Source organism: Gorilla gorilla, chromosome 1 (assembly GCF_029281585.2).
Source record: "Gorilla gorilla gorilla isolate KB3781 chromosome 1, NHGRI_mGorGor1-v2.1_pri, whole genome shotgun sequence".
In the NCBI taxonomy this organism is placed as follows: domain Eukaryota; kingdom Metazoa; phylum Chordata; class Mammalia; order Primates; family Hominidae; genus Gorilla; species Gorilla gorilla.
The window spans coordinates 191,596,694-191,620,840 of NC_073224.2; the positions used below are offsets into that span (position 1 = coordinate 191,596,694).

General features: G+C 35.0%; 1 protein-coding gene across 8 annotated transcripts in view; it reads left to right on the forward strand.

The window, feature by feature from the left end:
• The window catches only part of SPATA6 (spermatogenesis associated 6), a 171,734-nt gene that overhangs the window by 96,887 nt on the left and 50,700 nt on the right, over positions 1–24,147 (forward strand). For 6 of the 8 annotated variants that reach the window (XM_004025755.5, XM_019018104.4, XM_055358871.2 and 3 more), the window contains 2 exons: positions 10,916–11,100; positions 15,089–15,188. In XM_004025755.5, coding sequence (XP_004025804.1) covers positions 10,916–11,100; positions 15,089–15,188 — 285 coding nt within the window. The remainder of the gene's footprint in view (positions 1–10,915; positions 11,101–15,088; positions 15,189–24,147) is intronic. The other 2 variants (XM_004025756.5, XM_019018106.4) reach the window with 1 other exon arrangement.

Consider the following 24,147-nt stretch of genomic DNA (forward strand, 5'->3'; position numbering starts at 1 on the left):
TAGAACAGTGGTCTAAGAGGGGAGGGGTTCCCCTCAAGAACTGATATATTTGGGAATTATTTTCTTATTGTATTATTTTAGAATATCTTTTAAATTCAGCTTCAGTGTAAAAAAAGTACATCTTACTTAAACCAAATCAGATAATGCACATATGAATGTTTAAATCAGATAAGATAGGAATTGATCTTTTACTTCATGTAAGATTCACTAAGGAATGTTCTTGGCAAGATTGAGAAACTGATTTCAGTTACCCATATCTACTTTTTCCCCTTTCAGAACCATACTTTCCTCTGGCCATCCTGCAAGTTGTACCTGCACTGAGCTTCTGTCCTATGGTCCTTATTCTCAACTACTTCTCAGCTAATTCCATTTGAATTATTTGTATTTATTTCTGAACTCTTCTGCCCTATGACAGAAGAGAAACTTTAGAGAATAGTGTGTGATACTAGGCACTATGTAGGCTAACAACAAATATTTGTTGAGTAACTGAATTTTCTAGTTCCCATTATTTGTAGTAGTTAATTCTCACGTGCACTAATTTGACCTTGAGGTTTTTGTAAATATAACATTTTTATGGCCATTAATATGATTTGTCAACTTACTGTGTAAGCGACTTTTCAGGAATCTTATTTCATACGTGTGGTATAAAAACTCTGCATATCATAGATTTGAAGAGCATGTCATTAATCAAATGAATTTAGTATATGAAGTTTCCTTTTGAGGGTGGAGCCAAGATGGCCGAATAGGAAGAGCTCCAGTCTGCAGTTCCCAGCGTGAGCTGGGAGACCAATAGACGCAGAAAACGGGTGATTTCTGCATTTCCATCTGAGGTACCGGGTTCATCTCACTAGAGAGTGCCAGACAGTGGGCACAGGACAGTGGGTGCAGCGCACCATGCGCAAGCCAAAGCAGGGCGAGGCATTGCCTCACTCGGGAACTGCAAGGGGTCAGGGAGTTCTCTTTCCTAATCAAAGAAAGGGGTGACAGACGGCGCCTGGAAAATCCGGTCACTCCCACCCCAATACTGCGCTTTTCCGACGGGCTTAAAAAACGGCACACCCGGAGATTATATCCCGCACCTGGCTCGGAGGGTCCTACGCCCACGGAGTCTCGCTGATTGCTAGCACAGCAGTCTGAGATCAAACTGCAAGGCGGCAGCCAGGCTGGGGGAGGGGCACCTGCCATTGCCCGGGCTTACTTAGGTAAACAAAGCAGCCAGGAAGCTCGAACTGGGTGGAGCCCACCACAGCTCAAGGAGGCCTGCCTGCCTCTGTAGGCTCCACCTCTGGGGGCAGGGCACAGACAAACAAAAAGACAGCAGTAACCTCTGCAGACTTAAATGTCCCTGTCTGACAGCTTTGAAGAGGGTAGTGGTTCTCCCAGCACGCAGCTGGAGATCTGAGAACTGGCAGAATGCCTCCTTAAGTGGGTCCCTGACCCCCGAGCAGCCTAACTGGGAGGCATCTGCCAGTAGGGGCAGACTGACACCTCACAAGGCCGGTTACTCCTCTGAGACAAAACTTCCAGAGGACCGATCAGGCAGCAGCATTTGCGGTTCACAAAAATCCGCTGTTCTGCAGCCACCACTGCTGATACCCAGGCAAACGGTGTGGAGTGGACCTCTAGCAAACTCCAACAGACCTGCAGCTGAGGGTCCTGTCTGTCAGAAGGAAAACTAACAAACAGAAAGGACATCCACACCAAAAACCCATCTGTACGTCACCATCATCAAAGACCAAAAGTAGATAAAACCACAAAGATGGGGAAAAAACAAAGCAGAAAAACTGGAAATCTAAAAAGCAGCGGACCTCTCCTTCTCCAAAGGAATGCAGTTCCTCACCAGCAGTGGAACAAAGCTGGACAGAGAATGACGTTGACGAGTTGAGAGAAGAAGGCTTCAGACGATCAAACTACTCCAAGCTACAGGAGGAAATTCAAACCAATGGCAAAGAAGTTAACAACTTTGAAAAAAAATTAGACAAATGTATAACTAGAATAACCAATGCAGAGAAGTGCTTAAAGGAGCTGATGGAGCTGAAAGCCAAGACTCGAGAACTACGTGAAGAATGCAGAAGCCTCAGGAGCCGATGTGATCAACTGGAAGAAAGGGTATCAGTGATGGAAGACGAAATGAATGAAATGAAGCGAGAAGGGGAGTTTAGAGAAAAAAGAATAAAAAGAAACGAACAAAGTCTCCAAGAAATGTGGGACTATGTGAAAAGACCAAATCTACGTCTGATTGGTGTACCTGAAAGTGACAGGGAGAATGAAACCAAGTTGAAAAACACTCTGCAGGATATTATCCAGGAGAAATTCCCCAATCTAGCAAGGCAGACCAACATTCAGATTCAGGAAATACAGGGAACGCCAAAAAGATACTCCTCGAGAAGAGCAACTCCACGACACGTAATTGTCAGATTCACTAAAGTTGAAATGAAGGAAAAAATGTTAAGGGCACCCAGATAGAAAGGTCGGGTTACCCACAAAGGGAAGCCCATCAGACTAACAGCTGATCTCTTGGCAGAAACTCTACAAGCCAGAAGACAGTGGGGGCCAATATTCAACATTCTTAAAGAAAAGAATTTTCAACCCAGAATTTCATATCCAGCCAAACTAAGCTTCATAAGTGAAGGAGAAATAAAATACTTTACAGACAAGCAAATGCTGAGAGATTTTGTCACCACTAGGCCTGCCCTAAAAGAGCTCCTGAAGGAAGCACTAAACATGGAAAGGAACAACCGGTATCAGCCACCGCAAAAACATGCCAAATTGTAAAGATCATCAAGGCTGGAAGAAACTGCATCAACTAATGAGCAAAATAACCAGCTAACATCAAAATGACAGGATCAAATTCACACATACCAATATTAACTTTAAATGTAAATGGACTAAATGCTCCAATTAAAAGACACAGACTGGCAAATTGGATAAAGAGTCAGGACCCATCAGTGTGCTGTACTCAGAACACCCATCTCATGTGCAGAGACACACATAGGCTCAAAATAAAGGGATGGAGGAAGATCTACCAAGCAAATGGAAAACAAAAAAAGGCAGGGGTTGCAGTCCTACTCTCTGATAAAACAGACTTTAAACCAACAAAGATAAAAAGAGACAAAGAAGCCCATTACATAATGTTAAAGGGATCAATTAAACAAGAAGAGTTAACTATCCTAAATATGTATGCACCCAATACAGGAGCACCCAGATTCATAAAGCAAGTCCTGAGTGACCTACAAAGAGACTTAGACTCCCACACAATAATAATAGGAGAGTTTAACACCCCACTGTCAACATTAGACAGATCAACGAGACAGAAAGTTAACAAGGATACCCAGGAATTGAACTCAGCTCTGCACCAAGCAGACCAAATAGACATCTACAGAACTCTCCACCCCAAATCAACAGAATATACATTCTTTTCAGCACCACACCACACCTATTAAAAAACTGACCACATAGTTGGAAGTAAAGCACTCCTCAGCAAATGTAAAAGAACAGAAATTATAACAAACTGTCTCTCAGACCACAGTGCAATCAAACTAGAACTCAGGATTAAGAAACTCACTCAAAACTGCTCAACTACATGGAAACTGAACAACCTGCTCCTGAATGGCTACTGGGTACATAACGAAATGAAGGCAGAAATAAAGATGTTCTTTGAAACCAACAAGAACAAAGACACAACATACCAGAATCTCTGGGACACATTCAAAGCAGTGTGTAGAGGGAAATTTATAGCACTAAATGCCCACAAGACAAAGCAGGAAAGATCCAAAATTGACACCCTAACATCACAATTAAAAGAACTAGAAAAGCAAGAGCAAACACATTCAAAAGCTAGCAGAAGGCAAGAAATAACTAAAATCATAGCAGAACTGAAGGAAATAGAGACACAAAAAACCCTTCAAAAAATAAATGAATCCAGGAGCTGGTTTTTTGAAAGGATCAACAAAATTGATAGACCGCTAGCAACATTAATAAAGAAGAAAAGAGAGAAGAATCAGATAGATGCAATAAAAAATGATAAAGGGGATATCACCACCAATCACACAGAAATACAAACTACCAACAGAGAATACTACAAACACCTCTATGCAAATAAACTAGAAAATCTAGAAGAAATGGATAAATTCCTCGACACATACACCCTCCCAAGACTAAACCATGAAGAAGTTGACTCTCTGAATAGACCAATAACAGCCTCCGAAATTGTGGCAATAATCAATAGCTTACCAACCAAAGAGAGTCCGTGACCAGATGGATTCACAGCCGAATTCTGCCAGAGGTACAAGGAGGAACTGGTACCATTCCTTCTGAAACTATTCCAATCAATAGAAAAAGAGGGAATCCTCCCTAACTCGTTTTATGAGGCCAGCATCATCCTGATACCAAAGCCTGGCAGAGACACAACCAAAAAAGAGAATTTTAGACCAATATCCTTGATGAACATTGATGCAAAAATCCTCAATAAAATATTGGCAAACCGAATCCAGCAGCATATCAAAAAGCTTATCCACCATGATCTGGTGGGCTTCATCCCTGGGATGCAAGGCTGGTTCAACATACCCAAATTAATAAATGTAATCCAGCATATAAACAGGACCAAAGACAAATAACATATGATTATCTCAATAGATGCAGAAAAGGCCTTTGATAAAATTCAACAACCTTCATGTTAAAAAGTCTCAATAAATTAGGTATTGATGGGACGTATCTCAAAATAATAAGAGCTATCTATGACAAACCCATAGCCAATATCATACTGAATGGGCAAAAACTGGAAACATTCCCTTTGAAAACTGGCACAAGACAGGCATGCCCTCTCTCACCACTCCTATTCAACATAGTGTTGGAAGTTCTGGCCAGGACAATTAGGCAGGAGAAGGAAATAAAGGGTATTCAATTAGGGAAAGAGGAAGTCAAATTGTCCCTGTTTGCAGCTGACATGATTGTATATCTAGAAAACCCCATCATCTCAGCCCAAAATCTCCTTGAGCTGCTAAGCAACTCCAGCAAAGTCTCAGGATACAAAATCAATGTACAGAAATCACAAGAATTCTTATACACCAATAACAGACAAACAGCAGCCAAATCATGAGTGAACTCCCATTCACCATTGCTTCAAAGAGAGTAAAATACCTAGGAATCCAACTTACAAGGGATGTGAAGGACCTCTTCAAGGAGAACTACAAACCACTGCTCAAGGAAATAAAAGAGGATACAAACAAATGGAAGAACATTCCATGCTCATGGGTAGGATTAATCAATATCGTGAAAATGGCCATACTGCCCAAGGTAATTTATAGATTCAATGCCATCCCCATCAAGCTGCCAATGGCTTTCATCATAGAATTGGAAAAAACTACTTTAAAGTTCATGTGGAACCAAAAAAGAGCCCGCATTGCCAAGTCCATCCTAAGCCAAAAGAACAAACCCAGAGGCATCACGCTACCTGACTTCAGACTATACTACACGGCTACAGTAACCAAAACAGCATGGTACTGGTACCAAAACAGAGATATAGATCAATGGAACAGAACAGAGCCCTCAGAAATAATGCCGCATGTCTACAACTATCTGATCTTTGACAAACCTGAGAAAAACAAGCAATGGGGAAAGGATTCCCTATTCAATAAAGGGTGCTGGGAAAACTGGCTAGCCATATGTAGAAAGCTGAAACTGGATCCTTTCCTTACACCTTATACAAAAATTAATTCAAGATGGATTAAAGACTTACATGTAAGACCTAAAACCATAAAAACCCTAGAAGAAAACCTAGGCAATACCATTCAGGACATAGGCATGGGCGAGGACTTCATGTCTAAAACACCAAAAGCAGTGGCAACAAAAGCCAAAATTGACAAATGGAATCTAATTAAACTAAAGAGCTTCTGCACAGCAAAAGAAACTACCATCAGAGTGAACAGGCAACCTACAAAATGGGAGAACATTTTCGCAACCTACTCATCTGACAAAGGGCTAATATCCAGAATCTACAATGAACTCAGACAAACTTACAAGAAAAAAACAAACAACCCCATCAAAAAGTGTGCAAAGGATATGAACAGACATGTCTCAAAAGAAGACATTTATGCAGCCAAAAAACATGAAAAAATGCTCATCATCCCTGGCCATCAGAGAAATGCAAATCAAAACCACAATGAGATACCATCTCACACCAGTTAGAATGGCGATCATCAAAAAGTTAGGAAACAACAGGTGCTGGAGAGGATGTGGAGAAATAGGAACACTTTTACACTGTTGGTGGGACTGTAAACTAGTTCAACCATTGTGGAAGTCAGTGTGGCAATTCCTCAGGGATCTACAACTAGAAGTACCATTTGACCCAGCCATCCCATTACTGGATATATATACCCAAAGGAATATAAATCATGCTTCTATAAAGACACATGCACGTGTATGTTTATTGTGGCACTATTCACCATAGCAAAGACTTGGAACCAACCCAAATGTCCAACAACAATAGATTGGATTAAGAAAATGTGGCACATATACACCATGGAATACTATGCAGCCATAAAAAATGATGAGTTCATGTCCTTTGTAGGGACATGGATGAAATTGGAAATCATCATTCTTAGTAAACTATCGCAAGGACAAAAATCCAAACACCACATGTTCTCACTCATAGGTGGGAATTGAACAAGGAGAGCACATGGACACAGGAAGGGCAACATCACACTCTGGGGACTGTTGTGGGGTGGGGGAAGGGGGGAGGGATAGCATTAGGAGGTATACCTAATGCTAAATGATGAGTTAATGGGTGCAGTACACCAACATGGCACATGTATACATATGTAACAAACCTGCACATTGTGCACATGTACACTAAAACTTAAAGTATAATAATAATAAAATAAATTAAAAAAATAAAAAGGCAACATGAAAAAAAAGTTTCGTTTTTTACCTGTACCAGTTTCAGATTAGTTTAAAAATATTAGTTATTTTTTCATCTTGATTCATTTTAGCATTTGCCATATTGAAAGTGTTGCATTTGTGGGTTCATAGAAAGTCATTAAAAAAACTTTTCATAAATGTAAAAAAAAGTCTTTTTTATGCTGAAGTATAAATGCTATACACAGAAGAAAATTATCTTTATGAGCCAAGCTCTCCACTAGTGTTTTCACTTTCCTTTCATTTAATTTTTGTGTCAAATCTGTAAGATTGTGTTTTCAGTTTATAGGTAAGGAAACTAAAGCCTTAATAGGGTGAATGACTTGCTCAGGGTCTCATAAACAGCAGGGATTTGAACTCAAGTGTTTGGACTCTAAGCCAGTATTATTGAAGATACACTGAAGAAATATAACCCTTCTGTGATGAGTTAAAGAGATAATATTCCATTTAGCTTTTGAAAGGAAATAATCTAACGGAAACTCATAAGAGCTATGGAAACATTTTTTAAGCTAAGGCTGAAGGCTTTAAGTTTGAAATGGATTCTTATCAAATAGACCTACCCTTTCGTTATACCTCGTAATCCCTTATTTAGATAAAAGACTTTACAAAACATACACTCTAATTCCATGGAAGGAATACATTCAAGCTGTGTTCCCATTGCACAATTACTTCATGTCTATTTAGCTCTAATTTCCTTTGTCATTACTTGTGCTTGATGTCTTATATTCTGTATTGTAACTTTTTTTGAGTTCTCCTGTTATATTTATGTAACACCCGTGATTGTTGTTTCTTACTTTGTTTGGTACTTTATATGCAGAAGGTGCTTAATAAATCTTGAATACTGTTGAGTTACGGCATTTAAGATTCTTGTACAATGTATCCCTCCCACCTCTGTGATATTCTCTATTACATTTGTATAGAAATAGCCAAACTATTATTCATTTTTCATCTTTGCTCATCTTTTCTTGTGCCTTTTTCCTATTCCTAATGGCTTTTCTCCTCCTTTCCTCTACTTATGGCTTTGATTTCAATTCTACCTCCTCAGTGAGACCTCCACCATTAAGACCATTAGAAGTCTTTCTTTCCTTTGAATTTCTTTTTGCAGTTATTGTCATTGGAATGTGTTTGACACTTCAGCATATCTTACTGTCATTTATCCTTCTGTATATGCCCTGTCTCATCTGGATTGTGAGTTTAAATTTTTCTATTTCTTTAGGTTTGAGTGTGAGCTAACATGTTCAAGAGATTCTCAGTGAATATTGTGATAGAAATTCAGTGGTAGTCACCTATAAAAGGCTTTATATAAAGCAATGCTGACTAGTTTGGGGATAAAATTTAGCAGATAAAAATGAAGTGGTCTGCCATCTAACATGTCTCAATTGACATTGAAATTGATAAAAAGAAAATAATCCAGGCCAAGTGGCTCGTATTTGGATATATTCTAGAAATAACAGTGTGACACCTTCTCCCACTTTCTTTTTCTTTCTTTTCTTTTTTTTCTTTTTCTTTGAGACAGAGTGTTGCTGTGTCACCCAGGCTGGAGTGCAGTGGTGCAGTCATAGCTCACTGCAACATAGAACTCCTGAGCTCAAGTGTTCCTCCTGCCTCAGCCTCCTGAATAGTTGAGACTACAGGTGTGAGCTACCTATTCTGTGTCTCTGAACATATGCACTTACATTGTTGACCATCAACATCCTTGATCTTGTTTTTAACTTTTACTGTGTTTTTGTTTTGTCTCTGAATAGCTAAAAATGGAGCAATTTTATTTTTTTCTTCAATCTTGATCACATATTTCTTGTTGGTCAGTTATTGGGGACTGTAACTGTGTCATTTGAACTATGTTCTATTAGGTTCTGGAATGAAAGCATGATTCTCTCAGCTGACCACTGACTTATTATTTGTTGTAATTTTGGAAAATAATGAAAATTATGGTAGTGTTGAAGCAAAACCTATGCTGGACTTATGTTTTAATAACAAATGACATACATTTATTGGGCAACTAATGTATACACCTAGACATCCTGCAATATAGTTTAAGTAAATAATGGAAGATCTGTAAGCTAGCTATTATTAACTTTATTTTTCATGTGAGGGAAATGAGTCTGAGAAGAATTAGATAGCTGTCTAAATGGTCAAATATTTAACAAATAGCACTGCTATAACATAAACTCTTAAAGGCAGAGACTTTGTTTTGTTCACTATTGTAGTCCCAAAACTTAGGATATGACTGGGACTCAAATATTTGTTAAATGAATCCAATTCCTCTCCTCTTATTCTCTCATGAATTCAACTTCAGATTTTCACTCTTGTCACTCCGTTAAAGCTATTTTTGTTGATGTTATCGATGACTTCACTGTTACTAACATCCAAAGGTCTGTCTTTTCTAACTTGACCTATCAAGTTATATTTACCCATTAGTTACTCCCCCTTCCTTAAAATACATTGTTTATTCACTTCCAAAACAACACATTCTCGTGTTTCTTTCCTTTCTTCCCTGGCTACTCTTCAGTAATATTTTCTTTTCATCTTTCAAGCCTCTAAATATTGGAGTATTCCCAGGGCTAATTCTTCAGATGTTTTCTACTTTTGATTTACTTTTACTTCCTTGGCAATATCACCCAGTGCAATACCTTTAAATACCATTTAGACTCTAGTAATTACCAATTTATATTTTCATCCTGGACTTTCCCCCAAACTCTGCTGTAATATATTGAATGATTAATAGATTAATAGATATGTGAAGCTTAATATGTCCAAAACTAGACTCCTAATATCTTAATTTTCTATGCTTACAATTGGAAGAGTATATCTAATTCATACAAACCCAACCCTTCTAGTTGATTAGGACAGAAAACCTTAGTGTCATCTTTGACATCGAGACCAGTTGTGACCTGTTGGCTGTGTCTTCTAAATATATTGTGAATCTGATCACTTCTCACCTCCATTGCAGTCATTCTGGCCCAAGCCAGCATGTTTTTCCAGATTTTATTATAATAGGTTCCTAGCTGATTTCCTGCCAGGGCCCTTGGCCCCTCTGCAGACTATTCTCAATATAATAGCCTGGGATGTCCTATTTATAGAAGGAAAAAGTCAGGACATATTTTTCTCTCAGAATAAAAGATTAATTTCTTAAAACCTACCTTTTTGACCTCATTTCTTACTACCCAGTCGAGCTCCACTGGCTCCCTTGCTAATATCAAGCATGTCCTCCTCCTACTCCCAAGATCTTTGCATTTATTTTTCTCTCTTCTGGCATAGTCTTTCCACAGATAATCTTCGTGACTTAGGTCTTACGGTCTTTACTGAGGTCTTCAGGTCTCAGTGAGGTTCCTACTGACTATCCCATTTAAAGTTACAGTTCCTTTCCTGCATAATCTTTCCATCGCACCCATCAGCACTTAACCCCCCTGCTTCTCATGTTACTTAATATCCTTTAACACACTCTATTCTAGTTCTTTATCTTGGTGTGTTTTTGTGTTTTACATTTATCTCTTCTTATTAGAATATATATTTTACCAGAATATATATATATGTTCCACAGGAGCAGGAATTTATTCATTTGTCTTTTCTGATTTGTTCATGTGTCCATTCCCAGAACAAATGAAGTAGTGAATGAGTATTAGACCTGAATTTGAATCTAGTTCTGTTTGATCTGATAGCTAAACTAGGCTACCATTTGGTTTATGTGGATGTATTCTTTGTTTTAGATACACACATCCCTATGCGAACCCCACCACTACTCAAAAGCCTTTCGAACTGTCTTATACATTGTATATATAATGACAATCTTGATACATTTAATATTTAATCTTACAGTGACTAATTACTATATTCTGAATTTTATCTTTATAGCTGTGGCATATATTTGTTTTATTACTTTTATAAAATCAGTGTGTGTGCACATGCATATTACTACTATGCATACTATATTACTATATAATATGTTATATACATGTGTATCTGTATTTGTATATCTATACGTATATAATTTTTAAAACAGGTTATCAGGACACCACAAGGGAGAGACTTCGATGACTCTTTAGAAAAATGTGAAGAGTATTTGAGCCCAAGGTCGTGTAGTAAGCCCCGGCATTCAGCAAGGACCTTACTAGTCCATTCAGCACCCTCAACAATGCCAAAGCATTCTCCAAGCCCTGTGTTAAATAGAGCTTCTCTCAGGGAAAGGTAATTATGTGCGGTCTTCATTTCTGTACTGATCTTTGAATAATAAGTATTAGAAGGGGAAGCAGCAATTATGCATGTGAAATGAATATTTATAAAAGTGTAATTTGATTTTAAAAGGCTTAAATTGTTTTTGTTTAGAATATATTACATATTAGATAATGTTAGATATTTCTTCCTAGGACAGTTCTCTATTTGTGAGTGTATTAACCAGATATGGGTCACATTAACCTTAATTACAGATTATAGTTCTTAAAAGTGAAAAGTAGTGTATGTGATTGTTTTAGTAGATTCAGAGGAATTTAATATTATAGGCTTGCCTTAAGTGTAAACACAACACAGATTATATTTTTTATTTAGTCATAATGGCTATCTATATATTGTTGGTAGATGGTATCTAGTTTTCTCAAACAACCTTCCCCCAGCTCCCTAAGAGCATCTTAGTCATGTAAAGATTCCAGCTCTCCCTTTAAAAATGCTATGGCAACCAGAGTCTGATCCTGTTATAATTTGGATGTGAAATAAATAGTTCCTTTTCATATATTTTAAAATTGAAATAGGAAATTCCTTGCCTCTGTCACTAATAGTAATATAGAAAACCATGTTTCTGTAATAAGTTGAAAAGAAATCAATCCTGGTTAAAAAATTATATAGGTTTTTTTCTATATGTAAGAGAAACACTGGACACTGAACAACATGGGAATCGATGTATCTTTACAGCTGATGTCAGAAAGCTAAAGTAAGCACACCAAATTCCTATAATGTACTGGGGCCATCAGACATAATTAACAAAGATTTAATTAACTGTAGAGAATATATCGAAAGTTTAACTCAAAACTGATGATTTGAACAACAGTGTGTTAGTTTGGATGCTATATTAAAACAAATCTATTTTAAACATACAGGTTTGTCTGTTTACTTATTAGCTTTGAAAGTATTCATAATGGATATATGGAGGCATGTTGTAGACCCTAATCCTGAGATATGGAATTTTGATTAAGGTTGCTTCTAGTCCATTAGAATCATGCCTGTTGCGGGGTAGTGGGGGATCATGGAATCGTTAACATAGGTGCGCAGACACGCAAACAACAACAACATCAAAAATTCAGGAGAAAAACTGGAAGAGTGGTTTTTCTGCTGAAGTTGATAATTTGCATCTCAGTATCAGGGGACTTTCCTCGATTTCCTCATCTGCCCAGCTGTTTAGATGTACAGTTGGTGCTCCTTTCTTTTTACTGACTTTTAGAATTCATCTCTTGTGATTTTGTTGATTAGGTCCTTTGTCATCTCTGTAAGTTTTCCAGAATTTTTTAAATCTGTATTTCCTTGGATATGTTTTTATTTACTTTTATAATAAACTTTTATAAATACTTTTATAAATAAATATTTATTTTTATAAATAAATTTGTTTTTATTTACTTCTATAAATACTTTTATTTTTCTACCTTTTCACATATTTTGCAGAACTCTCCAATTGTAAACCTACCACTCTAGTACAGTATTAATTTTAGTTCAGTGTTACTTTATCTTTGTATGCAATTTTGTTCCAGCTTTTGTCCTCAGTCTTTTCTGGATTGATCAATTTGTCATTGAGGCTATATTCAAAAATTCTTCATCGATGACAGCTAAAGTTAGCTGTCCGTTTATTCATATTTCAGTGTGGGGAAGGGCTTAGAGTAGATAGCGGTGGCATTTACACATTATTTTCACTCAGGATGATAGATGTAGTAAGGTATTTGCTAGAAGAAAATGAGTGATTCTAATGTTAAACATTACCTATTTTAACTATAACTTGAGGAAGGTTAGGTAATTTTAAAATAAAAGAATACAATGGCAATTTAGTTTTGAATTTACCTATACAAATTAACATTCTGTTGGTATACTCTCTGGGGCAGGCATGATAGATAAGCTTTTTTTACTTTCGCTAAAGCAGAACACCTTTGATTTGAGTGTATTTTCTAAATATCTTGTCTCTAAAGGAAGATAAAATGTCTAAGACGTACTACTGGGAACAAAAAATTTTATTCTTTTCAACACTCAGTACCTCATCTTTAAATATAAGACATTCTCTGAAATGGCTTTTTATAGGTCACTAAGCAGTATACTTGTAGGGTGTTTATACAATCTATTGAAATCAATAAACAATTTAAACTGATGTAAACATGGATTATATGTTCCAGGCAAAATTGGAAGTTTTGCGTGGATGATGTAAGACAGAACATACAGTTATAGGAGTTTATCTGTGTAAATATTTATTGAAATTAAGTAAGTTTTCTGTAAGATTGCAGTAAAATGCTGACTCCTTAATCACGTATATAAACAGATTTTTAGAAACTTTCCCAATGGCTTTAATCAAATGAATTGCTTTATTTATAGTGAAGGTGTTTTTTGCTTTGTGCCCATTTAAGAAATTCCTCCAGTAAAGTTAGCACAACATAAAATGGTTTCAATTTTGGTTATAAGTGTTATATTTCAGAAGTTGTTTCCTTCTCAATGTGTAAATATTAATATTATAATATAAAATTTGTGTGAGCTTTTGAGTTATTACTAAAATTAGACCAAGAAATACTAGCAAATCTACTGAAAAAGGAGCTGATATTCTTTTGAATCATGCTTAAAGTTTTGACTTTTATAAATGAAATTAGATTGGCAAGCAAGCATTCCTTATCCCACAGCACAGACTAGTGGATCCTCTAATAGTATCATTGAAGAGATCCAGTGGATTCTCAGAGCTGCATAGTTGGATCTCAGATTTCCAAGATGTGCTATATATATTGCAAATAACAAAGTCTGCTAATGTATTTTTCATAGATGCAATAGAACTTGCTTTTATATATATAGGAGATTAAAGTTTAGATAATTGATTATTCATTACTTATTGCATTCTTTAAAGTAGATTGTATAAAACATTTATCCTGTTTAGTAGTTTGTATTTTGTATAAACATATGATATTGTAGCTTTTAAGAACAAACTGGGCTCATGCCTGTAATCCCAGCACTTTGGGAGGCCAAGGTGGGCGGATCACGAGGTCAGCAGTTTGGGACCAGCCTGACCAACATGATGAAACCTCTCTACTAAAAATACAAAAATTAGCCAGTTGTAGTGGCAGGCCATCCCAGCTACTCGGGAGGCTGAGGCAGGAGAATTGCTTGAACCTGGGAGGCGGAGGTTGCAGTTAACCAAGGTCGCGCCATTGCACTCCATCATGGGTGACAGAGCGAGACTCCGTGTCAAAAAAAAAAAAGAAAGGACAAACTGGGAAGAAAACAAGGCAAAGTTTTCAGCAACATAGCAACATTTTACCTATTTCATTATAAGGGAATTATTAATAACACTATATATGCACATTATAATTAGAAATTTTCATTATTATATGAAATAAAGTCGTTTATCTATACTAGTGTCAGTTTTGAATTTGAGAAGGGCATACAAAAGAGAAAGGGATGCTTTGTTTCTTCTTTCATATCTTTAATTTCCACCCCCAGACTCTAATAATAAAGTTATATTTTTCAATTTTTTAGATGCATTTATTCATAGCTGAGACTAGAGAGATGATATCATCTGTGTTGAAAAGAAACCATTTAACTTCTTTGTTGCTCTGTATTCTGAAAAAATAAGCATGATTAAATTGTAAATATTTTTGTCTATTATACACATTTTGTTTCATTTCATAAAATTAGGTATTTTTTTCTCTGCAGAAAGGAATTTTTTCACACAGTTTGAGGGTATGATTACTAAAGAATAGGAACTATATGTAAAGGCATTGTACATAGAATTACTGTTTTCATATGAAAATCTGTATCTTTAATTAGAGCTCCAAATAACTGTGTGGAAATCATTAAAATGGTCAGATATATAGGTATGTTCTCCCAAATGTATGCCAACCTTTATTAAGACTATTTGTTGAACATACTGTGAAAACTTGATAGTATAGCTTAGAATCATTACCTGATTTTAGTAACAAAAATAAAACTTATTTTTTGCCTACAGATTTCATTCTGATTGGTGTTCACCTTCAAACTGCGATGAGATCCATGACCGGGTAAAAAATGTCTTGAAATCACATCAGGCTCATCAAAGACATTTATATGTTAGTTTCTAAAATTTTTTTTGAAGACTATTTATAATAGGTCAAGAAAACCACCAAAGATGCCTAAAGCTTACAAAATTTAGTCACCGGGAAGAAAAAAAGAAAGCAAGCAAGCTCCATTTGATGGAAGTCAGTGGTTTTGCCCATTGCAACATATCTAAATGCCTGCTTGACCTAAGTCATTATGCAAAATGTTTGAAATAGACCATCTTAACTATAAACAATGTTAGTGATAATTATAAAGTTTCAGTACATAGTGACTTGATGATAATTATTTCACAGCCTTCAAAATATGAGAACTCTTGTTTTGTGGCCCAATATAAAGCAATTTCATCTACTGCAAATAGATTTAATCCTAAATGGTAGCATGAGTGGGTAGGAGAGGTATGTATTTTGAAGAAACTTCTCAGTTAATTTGTATGTTAATTGAATAAAAGAGGAAAAGGGCAGGTCAGGTTTGTCAGGTTTAACATTAGAAAAAATCTGTATGAGGATATTTTCTGAGAAAAAGCAGATAAGCATTCATATAAATGACAGCTGGGAAATAATGACAGTACTTTTTTATGTGTTTGATCCCTTGTTTCATTCATTAGTTTAAAAAGCAATCATTTATCATCAATGTGTGCTGGACACTAAGATTAGTCTTGGGGGGGTATAAGGGGTTTATATGACCTTGGGATCAGTTTTTACAGTTTTAAGTTTCTATATACATGCTGTTTTTAAAATTAAACTTCTTTTCAAAGCATAGAAAAGAACACATAGAAAATGCACAAATAATAAGTAACAGCTTGAGAAATTATAAAATTAACAGTCTCATGTAAACTACCTACCAGATCAAGAAATGAAACAGTTCTCTGCAGAAGCCCCTCTTGTTTCCTGCCAGCTACTGCTATTCCAAGTGTAAACATTATCAAATTTCTAACAAAGTTTTTTATCTTCTGACAGCAAGATATAATATTGCACATTTTGAGCTTTATATAAATGACATCCTACAGTGTCTACTTTTTTATTCCTGTTTCTTTTTGGTTTTTCAATTCAAGCATTTTTGCAATTTAGACATCTTGTTTTACCTGGCAGTGTAGCAGTAGTTCATTCTTGTTGCCGTGAATAAAATGTATTCATACAATACATTTTATTGTATGAAAATGCTACCATTTACTTATTCATTCCTCCATTGGTGGGCATTTGGTTTGTTTTGGGTTTGGGCTATTACAGAGCTGCTGAAAGCAGTATGTACATGTCCTTGGGTGACATTGCATACATTTTATTTGGGTATATATCTACCAGTGGAATTAATCAGAGGGAATGTACACTCAGCTTTAGTAGATGCTATCAAAGAATGTTGCACATGGTTTTAACAGTTACACTCCCACTACCAATGTGGGAGAGTTCTACTTGTTTCACATCCTCCCTACTTCTTTGACTGATTGTGTGTGTGTATGTGTGTGCATGCATATGCCTCTGTGCTTCTCTGTGTTTTCTTTTGGCATTTTGATAAGTGAAAAGTAATTTATCATATAATGGTTTTAATTTGCTGTGTCCAGTGACGAGTGTATATTTTTATTGGCCATTTGGATATCCTCTTTTGTGTTCACATCATTTGTTCATTTTTCTATTGGATTGTCTATCTTTCATTTTTATGTAAGATTTCTTTGTAGATTCTTCATATGAGTCCTTAGATATATGTTTTGCAATTTTTTTCCCACTCTGTGCCTTATCTTTTCACTCTTAATAGTATCTTTTGGTTAAAAGTAGTTATTAATTCTAATGAATACAGTTTATCATTTTTCCTTTTTGATTAGCATTTTTACAGTTTTTGTCTACTTTAAGACTTTCTCCTATGTCTTCTAAAGGCCTTTTTCTTTAACATTTAAATATATGAACCATTTGGAATTATTTTTTTCCACATAGTGGTAGCTAGGGGTCACATTTCAAGAAAGGTTCAAGTCTCATGATTATAGATTTGTTTATTTTACTTTCTGGTTTCTTAATTTTGTTTTATATATTTTGAAGCGATGTCATTGGATGGATTATGGAACTTTAATTATGAAATGTCCCTCTTTATCTCTAGTAATATTCCTTGTTTCACAGTATATTTTATCTGATATTAGTATAGCTACAGCAGCTTTTTTTGTCTAGTATATGCATGGTATATATTTTTCAATTCTTTGGTTTATGTCATTATATGTAAAGGATGTATCTTGTAAGTAACACGTGAGTTTTTTTTTTTTCAAGAATGAAAATCTAGTATTTTTATGTAGGTTGTTTTGTCTTTTGTTTGGGTTAATCAAAATTTTTAACAATTTATTTTCCTTTGTATTAACTCGTGGTTCTTTTTAACTATTTTGTTATTGTTTGCCTTATTTCAACATACATACATGACATTATTTTTTATGATTTTTTGAATAATATTGGAACATGAAAACATTTAGCTGTTTTTAATCTGCTTTCTTTTTTGCTTATCTATTATCATGCATCTTAATTCTACATGTATAAAACACAAGAAATTATTTTTGTTCATCTAGTAACACTTATTTTAATCACATATTATTATTCATTCTTTCTTGCAATTCACTGTTTCCATTTGGGTTCTAGAATCGTTTTCCTTCTAACATGAAGAACTCTCTTTAATGCTTCTTTTTATGTCACACTCCTGGATGAGAATTCTGAGTTTTCTTCAAAACATCTTGGTTGTATTTATGAACAATAGTTTTGATGGATGTAGAATTCTAGGTTAAAAGTCATTCTTTTTTTTTTTGGCATTTAAAAGAAGCTAATCCATTGTCTTCTGGCTGCTTCTGTGTCTGTTGAAAAATCAGCTATTATTTATTTGCAATAATATGGCTTTCCCCCTTCTGTTGCATGTAAGATTTGCTATTTGACATTGTGTTTAGTAGTTTTCCTATGATCTATCTAAATGTGGTTTTACTGAATTAATATCCATTCAGTATGCAGAACTTATGTCTTTCATCTGTTTTGGAAAACTCTTAGCCATTCTTTCTTTAAACATTGCTTCTTCCCCAATATCTCTTTGCTGTTTTTCTGGAACTTCAAATTACACTTATATAAAAATCTTTAAAATATGTCTCATATGTATCTTATGCCTATATTCACATTTTTCATTATTTTTTCTCTCCAGTTTGGATATTTGCTTTTAAACTGTTCTTTGCTAATCCTATATTCTGCTGTATTTGCATTGATGTTAAAACTTTGATGAAATTTTGATTGTGAAGTTTTGATGAAAGCTTTTCATGAGGTTTTGCTGTTGAAACTTTGATTAATGAAATGGGCCAAATCCTGGAAAAATACAAACTACTATAACTGATATGGTTTGGCTGTGTGCCCACTCAAGTCTCATCTTGAATTCCCATGTGTTGTGGGAGGGACCCCATGGGAGGTAATTGAATCACGGGGGCAAGTCTTTCCTGTGGCTGTTCTCTTGATAGTGAATAAGTCTCATGAGGTCTGATGGTTTTTAAAAGAGGAGTTTCTCTGCATAAGATCTCTCTTTGCTTCCTGCCATCCATGTTAGATGTGACTTGCCCCCTATTGCCTTTAACCATGATTGTGAGGCTTCCCCAGCCACGTGGAACTGTAAGTCCAATTATACCTCTTTCTTTTGTAAATTGCCCGTTCTCAGGTATGTCTTTATCAGCAGCATGAAAATGGACTAATACAATAACTATCTGAAGATGAAATAATATTACTGGTTGTATATCTATTAAAGAAATTGAGTTTGTAGTTAAGAACTTTTTCAAGGAGAGAGCCCTAGGCCCAGATGGTTTCTCTGGTGAATCCAAACAAAATTTAAGGAGAACGCAATACCAGTCTTGCACATCCCTGAAAATAGAAGGAAAACTTCCCAGGTCATTTTATGAAGTCAATATTTACTGTAATGCTATAACCAGACATCAACATTACAAGCAAAGAAAAATGTAGACCAATGGCCCTCATGAATGTATATACAAAAATTCCCAACAACATATTAGCAAATTAAATCCATCTGTATATAAAAATGAAAATACATCACAATTAAGTGGACTTATTGCAGAAATGCAGTATAAATTTATCCTAGCAAATGATTAAGAAAAAGCATATTTCTTATATGTAGTTTCAGCAGACCCAAAAAAGCATTCAATAAAATTAAACTCCATTCATGATAAAAACTCTTAGTAAAGTGGGAGTAGAAGTGAACTTCCTTTGAGCATCTGTTGAAAACCTATAGCTAACATTATACTCACTGGTGAAAGACTGATTACTTTTTCTCAAAGTTCGGAAACAAAGCATTGTTTTCTTTAGCGTCATACTGAAAATCTTAGGCAATGTAATAAGGCAAGTAAAATAAAAGTCATACAGATTAGAAAGTAAGAAACGTAACTATATTTGCAGAAGATATGATTATTTATGTAGAAAACTCTAAAGGATCTATAGAAAAGCTCATAGAAATAGTGAGTTGAGCATGGTCACAGAAAGAAGGAAAGTCAAATTTTTTTCTATATACCAGCAATGAGAAGATCTATGCCATTTACAATAGCAGCAGGAATTTAAGTGCTTAGCTAAAATTCTAACAATATGTGTAGGATCTGTATGCTGAGAACTAGAAGACACTACTGAAAGAAATCAAGGAAGAGAGAAATAAGTAGAGTTGACATATCATGTTAATGGACAGGAGGATTCAATATTTGAATCTCAATTTGATGTCTAGATTTTATGCAATCTTAATCAAAATTCCAGCACGTTTTTAGTAGATATTGACAAGCTTATTCAACAATGTGTATGAAAGGCAAAGAAACTTGAAAAATCAAAACGATCTGAAACAAACGAAGCTGGAGGACTCACTGCCTAATTTTAAGATTTTTACAATAAAGCACAGTAGTGAAGATTGTGTTATATTGATTAAATTATGGACACATATATCAAAGGAATAGAATAAAGATTCCAGAAATAGACCCATGTAAATACTGTCAACTGATTTTGACAAAAGTGTAAAGCCAATTAAATGTCGACTTTGTTTTTGTTGTCTTTTAAACAAATGGTTCTAGATTTTTTTTTAAAGCCCCTTGGCATGTAATTCAAAATAGATCATAGATCTTCAATGTAAAACTGTAAAACTTCTAGAGGAAAACGTAGTAGAAAATCTGTGTAATTTAATTTCGGCAATGAGTTTTTATATGATAGCAAGCACAACATCCATAAAGTTCAAAAAAATTGATAAATTGGATTTAATTTGCTCTGTGGAAGTCACTATTAAGAGAAAGAAAAAAGGCCACAAGTTGGATGAAAATATTTTAAAATCACATATATGAGTTAGGACTTGTATCCAGAGTTAGGAAAAAAGAAAAAAAGAAAAGAAAAGCACAAAACAACTATCCAAACTTAACAAAAAGAAAATAAATAACCAAATTAAATAATGGGCAAAAGATCTGAACAGGCACTTCACCAAAAGAACACATTAAAACATGCTCAACTCATAATGGAAGTACAAATTAAAACCATAATGATATACCACCATACACCCAAAAACAACAACAACAAAATTATGCTGACAAGGATGTGGAATAACAGGAACTCCCATTTAATGCGGGTGGGAATACCAATGGTATAGCCACTATATAAGACAGTTTTAAATAAAATTAAACATATACTTATCATGTGACCTGGCAATCCTACTCCTAGGTCTTTATCCAAATGCACTGAAAATTTATGTTCACACCAAAATTTGTACACAAATATTTATAGAAACTTTATGGTTGCCAAAAGGTGGAGGCAACAGAGATGCCCTTCATTGGTGAATGGTGAACAAACTATGGCATGTCTGTCTTCAATGGAATACTACTCAACAATAAAAAAGAATGATCTATTAATTCACACAACATGATGAATCTTAAATACAGCTTGTTAAATGAAAGAAGCCAGATCCCCAAAGCTACATGTATGATTTTATTTATATGACATTATTGAAGTAACAAAATTTGTAAGGAGGGGGACAGAAGATGTTGACTACAAAAGAGACCAGCCTGACATGGAAATTTTTAGGTTTCAGGAACTGTTATGATTGGTATGGGAATGATCAATAAATAACTTTATGCATTTGTCAAAACTCATAGATATGTACATCAGAGTTAACTTTACTATATGAAAATTAAAAGAAAAAAGCATGATGTTGTGTCATCCAAGGATGTAATGACTATCATAATTGATGAATATAACAATATTAAAAGGTAAGACATGTTTAAATTAACTGACCTAAATAACTTTGGAATATGATGTTTTAAATGCATACGGTAAGGCTAAGACAGAAAGAACTACATAGTCACTATATTCTAGTTCAGTGGTCAGCCAACTTTTTCTGTAGACTGTAAGATGTTAAATACTTTTTACTTTTTAGGTCATAGCATCCCTGTGACAACTACTCAGCTGTGTGGTTGTAGCAAGAAAGTAATCATATGCAATATGTAAACAAATGAGCATTTCTGTGTACCAAAAAATTTTTATCATTGTGCACTAAAATGTAAATTTCATGTAATTTTCACATGAATTTTCATAAAATATTCTATTTTTATAGTCATTTACAAATGTAAATACAATTCTTAGCTCTTATATCATAGTAAAATAGTCAAAGTGCCAGTAGTTTGATAACCCCTGCTGTAGTAGATAAATGTGTTTCATACAGGGATATGGATTAGCAATACTGAAAATATTTTACACATGTATTAGAGTTGAACCAATAAGTAAATAAACTGTAGATAAAGACAGTAGATTTCTCATTGTCAGAAAAAGAATGTACAAAGAAGCCAGGAGGATGAAGGCTAGAATGAACTCTGTGATGTTGGGTTAGAGTTTGAGATAAGCTTTAATTCATGTTTATTTTAAAATATATACAAATAGATTGATTCAGAAATAAAAAAATAGATATGAATATATACCTGAGTTAGAATACATACATATTTCCTAGCTCTGCCCTTCAAAAGGGCAGAAGTAGTGACAATAGCAGTGAGCACACCCAGATCCCAGATCTTGGTTTCTAAAAGACCTTTTTCCAATGAAAGTTGCTAGTGCTCTTGTAACAATGGCTAATTCTGGGGCTGGGGTAGGGAAAATACAAGATTAACATGGAGCATCTTGTAGTGCAGAAAGTGAAGAATTGCTTGAAATAGGTGATGGAGAGGGAGAGGGGGCATGTCAACAGGATACAGAAGCCAATCTAAATGAGCCTCTGGTCATCACTATTGGAATAATATTATACAAAACTGTAGAATTGGATTATAATTCAAAGAATAAAATAAATATCCAAGAGTCCATACCGATGTAAATGAAACAATGAATAACTAATAGTGAGAATGGACAAATCTCCATTCCAGAATTCTAAATAAATGATTATGAATGTTGTACCCCCTACAGGAAGTAGAGCTTGCTTTCTGTCCCCTTGAGTGAGTACTGGAGTGACACTGGACTTAGTGACTTGCTTCTAATGAGTAGTGCATGGAAAGGACAAATAGTAACTTGGGTGGAGAAATTGTAATCACCCAGTAGGTTGTTCTTGCCCGCTGCCCACAAAAGCTAGTACACTGAGAAAAGCAGGAGTTGCAGTGGAGAAAGTATTTAATAATAACAGGGCCAGTCAAGTGAGGAGATGGGAGGTATTTCTCACATCTGCCTCTCAGAATTCAGAGGCTAGGGTTTTTAAGGATGCTTTGGTGGTCAGGGGGCTGGAAAACTGAGGCAATTGATTAGCTAGGGATGAAGTCACAGGAGTGTTGAGACTATCTTCCTGCAGCTGAGTTAGTTCCAGGGAGGGGTTGCAGGACTAATTGAGTCAGTTCCTCGGTGTGGATCACAAGTCCAGGTGGCATCTCTTGGTCTGCCAAAATGTTAAATCTGAAAAATACTTAAAAGTTCTTTAGGTTTCACAATAGTGATGTTATCTACAGGAGCAGTTGGAAAAGTTATAAATCTTAAAACCTCCAGTTACATGACTCTGGGATAGTAAGCACTACAGAAAAGCAAGCTAAGCAAGCAATTATGGATTATTGTTTAACTATTCTTATTTTTTAGCAAAGTTAAAATATATACTTTTATATTTTAACTATACTTAAATTAATTATATAATTAATTACTATAATTAATTTAATGCATTATATATACATTATATATACATATATACATTATATATACATTAATAATATATATTATATATTATATATACACATTATATATACATATGTATATATTATATATGTATATATAATGTATTATATATACATAGGCCCATGCCTATGTAGTGAATGGTATTGCCTAGGTTATCTTCCAGGGTTTTTATATTTTTGGGTTTTATATTTAAGTCTTTAGTTCTTCTTGAGTTACTTTTTGTATATGGTGTTTTCCCCCACTTTCAGCCTTCTGCATTTGGCTTGCCAGTCATCGCAGCACCATTTATTGAATAGTGAATCCCTTCCCCATTGCTTGTTTTTCTCAGGTGTGTCGAAAATCAGTTAGTTGTAGGTGTGTGGCCTTATTTCTGGGTTCTCTGTTCTGTTCCATTGGTCTATATGTCTGTTTTTGTACCACTACCATGCTATTTTGGTTAGTGTAGCCCTGTAGTATAGTTTGAAGTTGGGTAGCATGTTACCTCTGACTTTGTTCTTTTTGCTTAGGTTTGCCTTGGCTCTTCAGGCTCCTTTTTGGTTTAATATGAATTTTAAAATTTTTTCTATTTCTGTGAAGAATCTCAATAGTAGTTTAATAGGAATAGCATTGAATCTATAAATTGCTTTGGACAGTATGGCCATTTTAAGGATATGTTGATTTTTCCTATCCATGAGCATGGGATGTTTTTCCATTTGTTTGTGTCTTTTCCCATTTCTCTGAGCAGTGTTTTGTAGTTCTCCTTGTAGAGATCTTTCACCTCCCTGGTTAGTTGTATCCCTAGATATTTTATTCTTTTTGTGGCAGTTGTGAA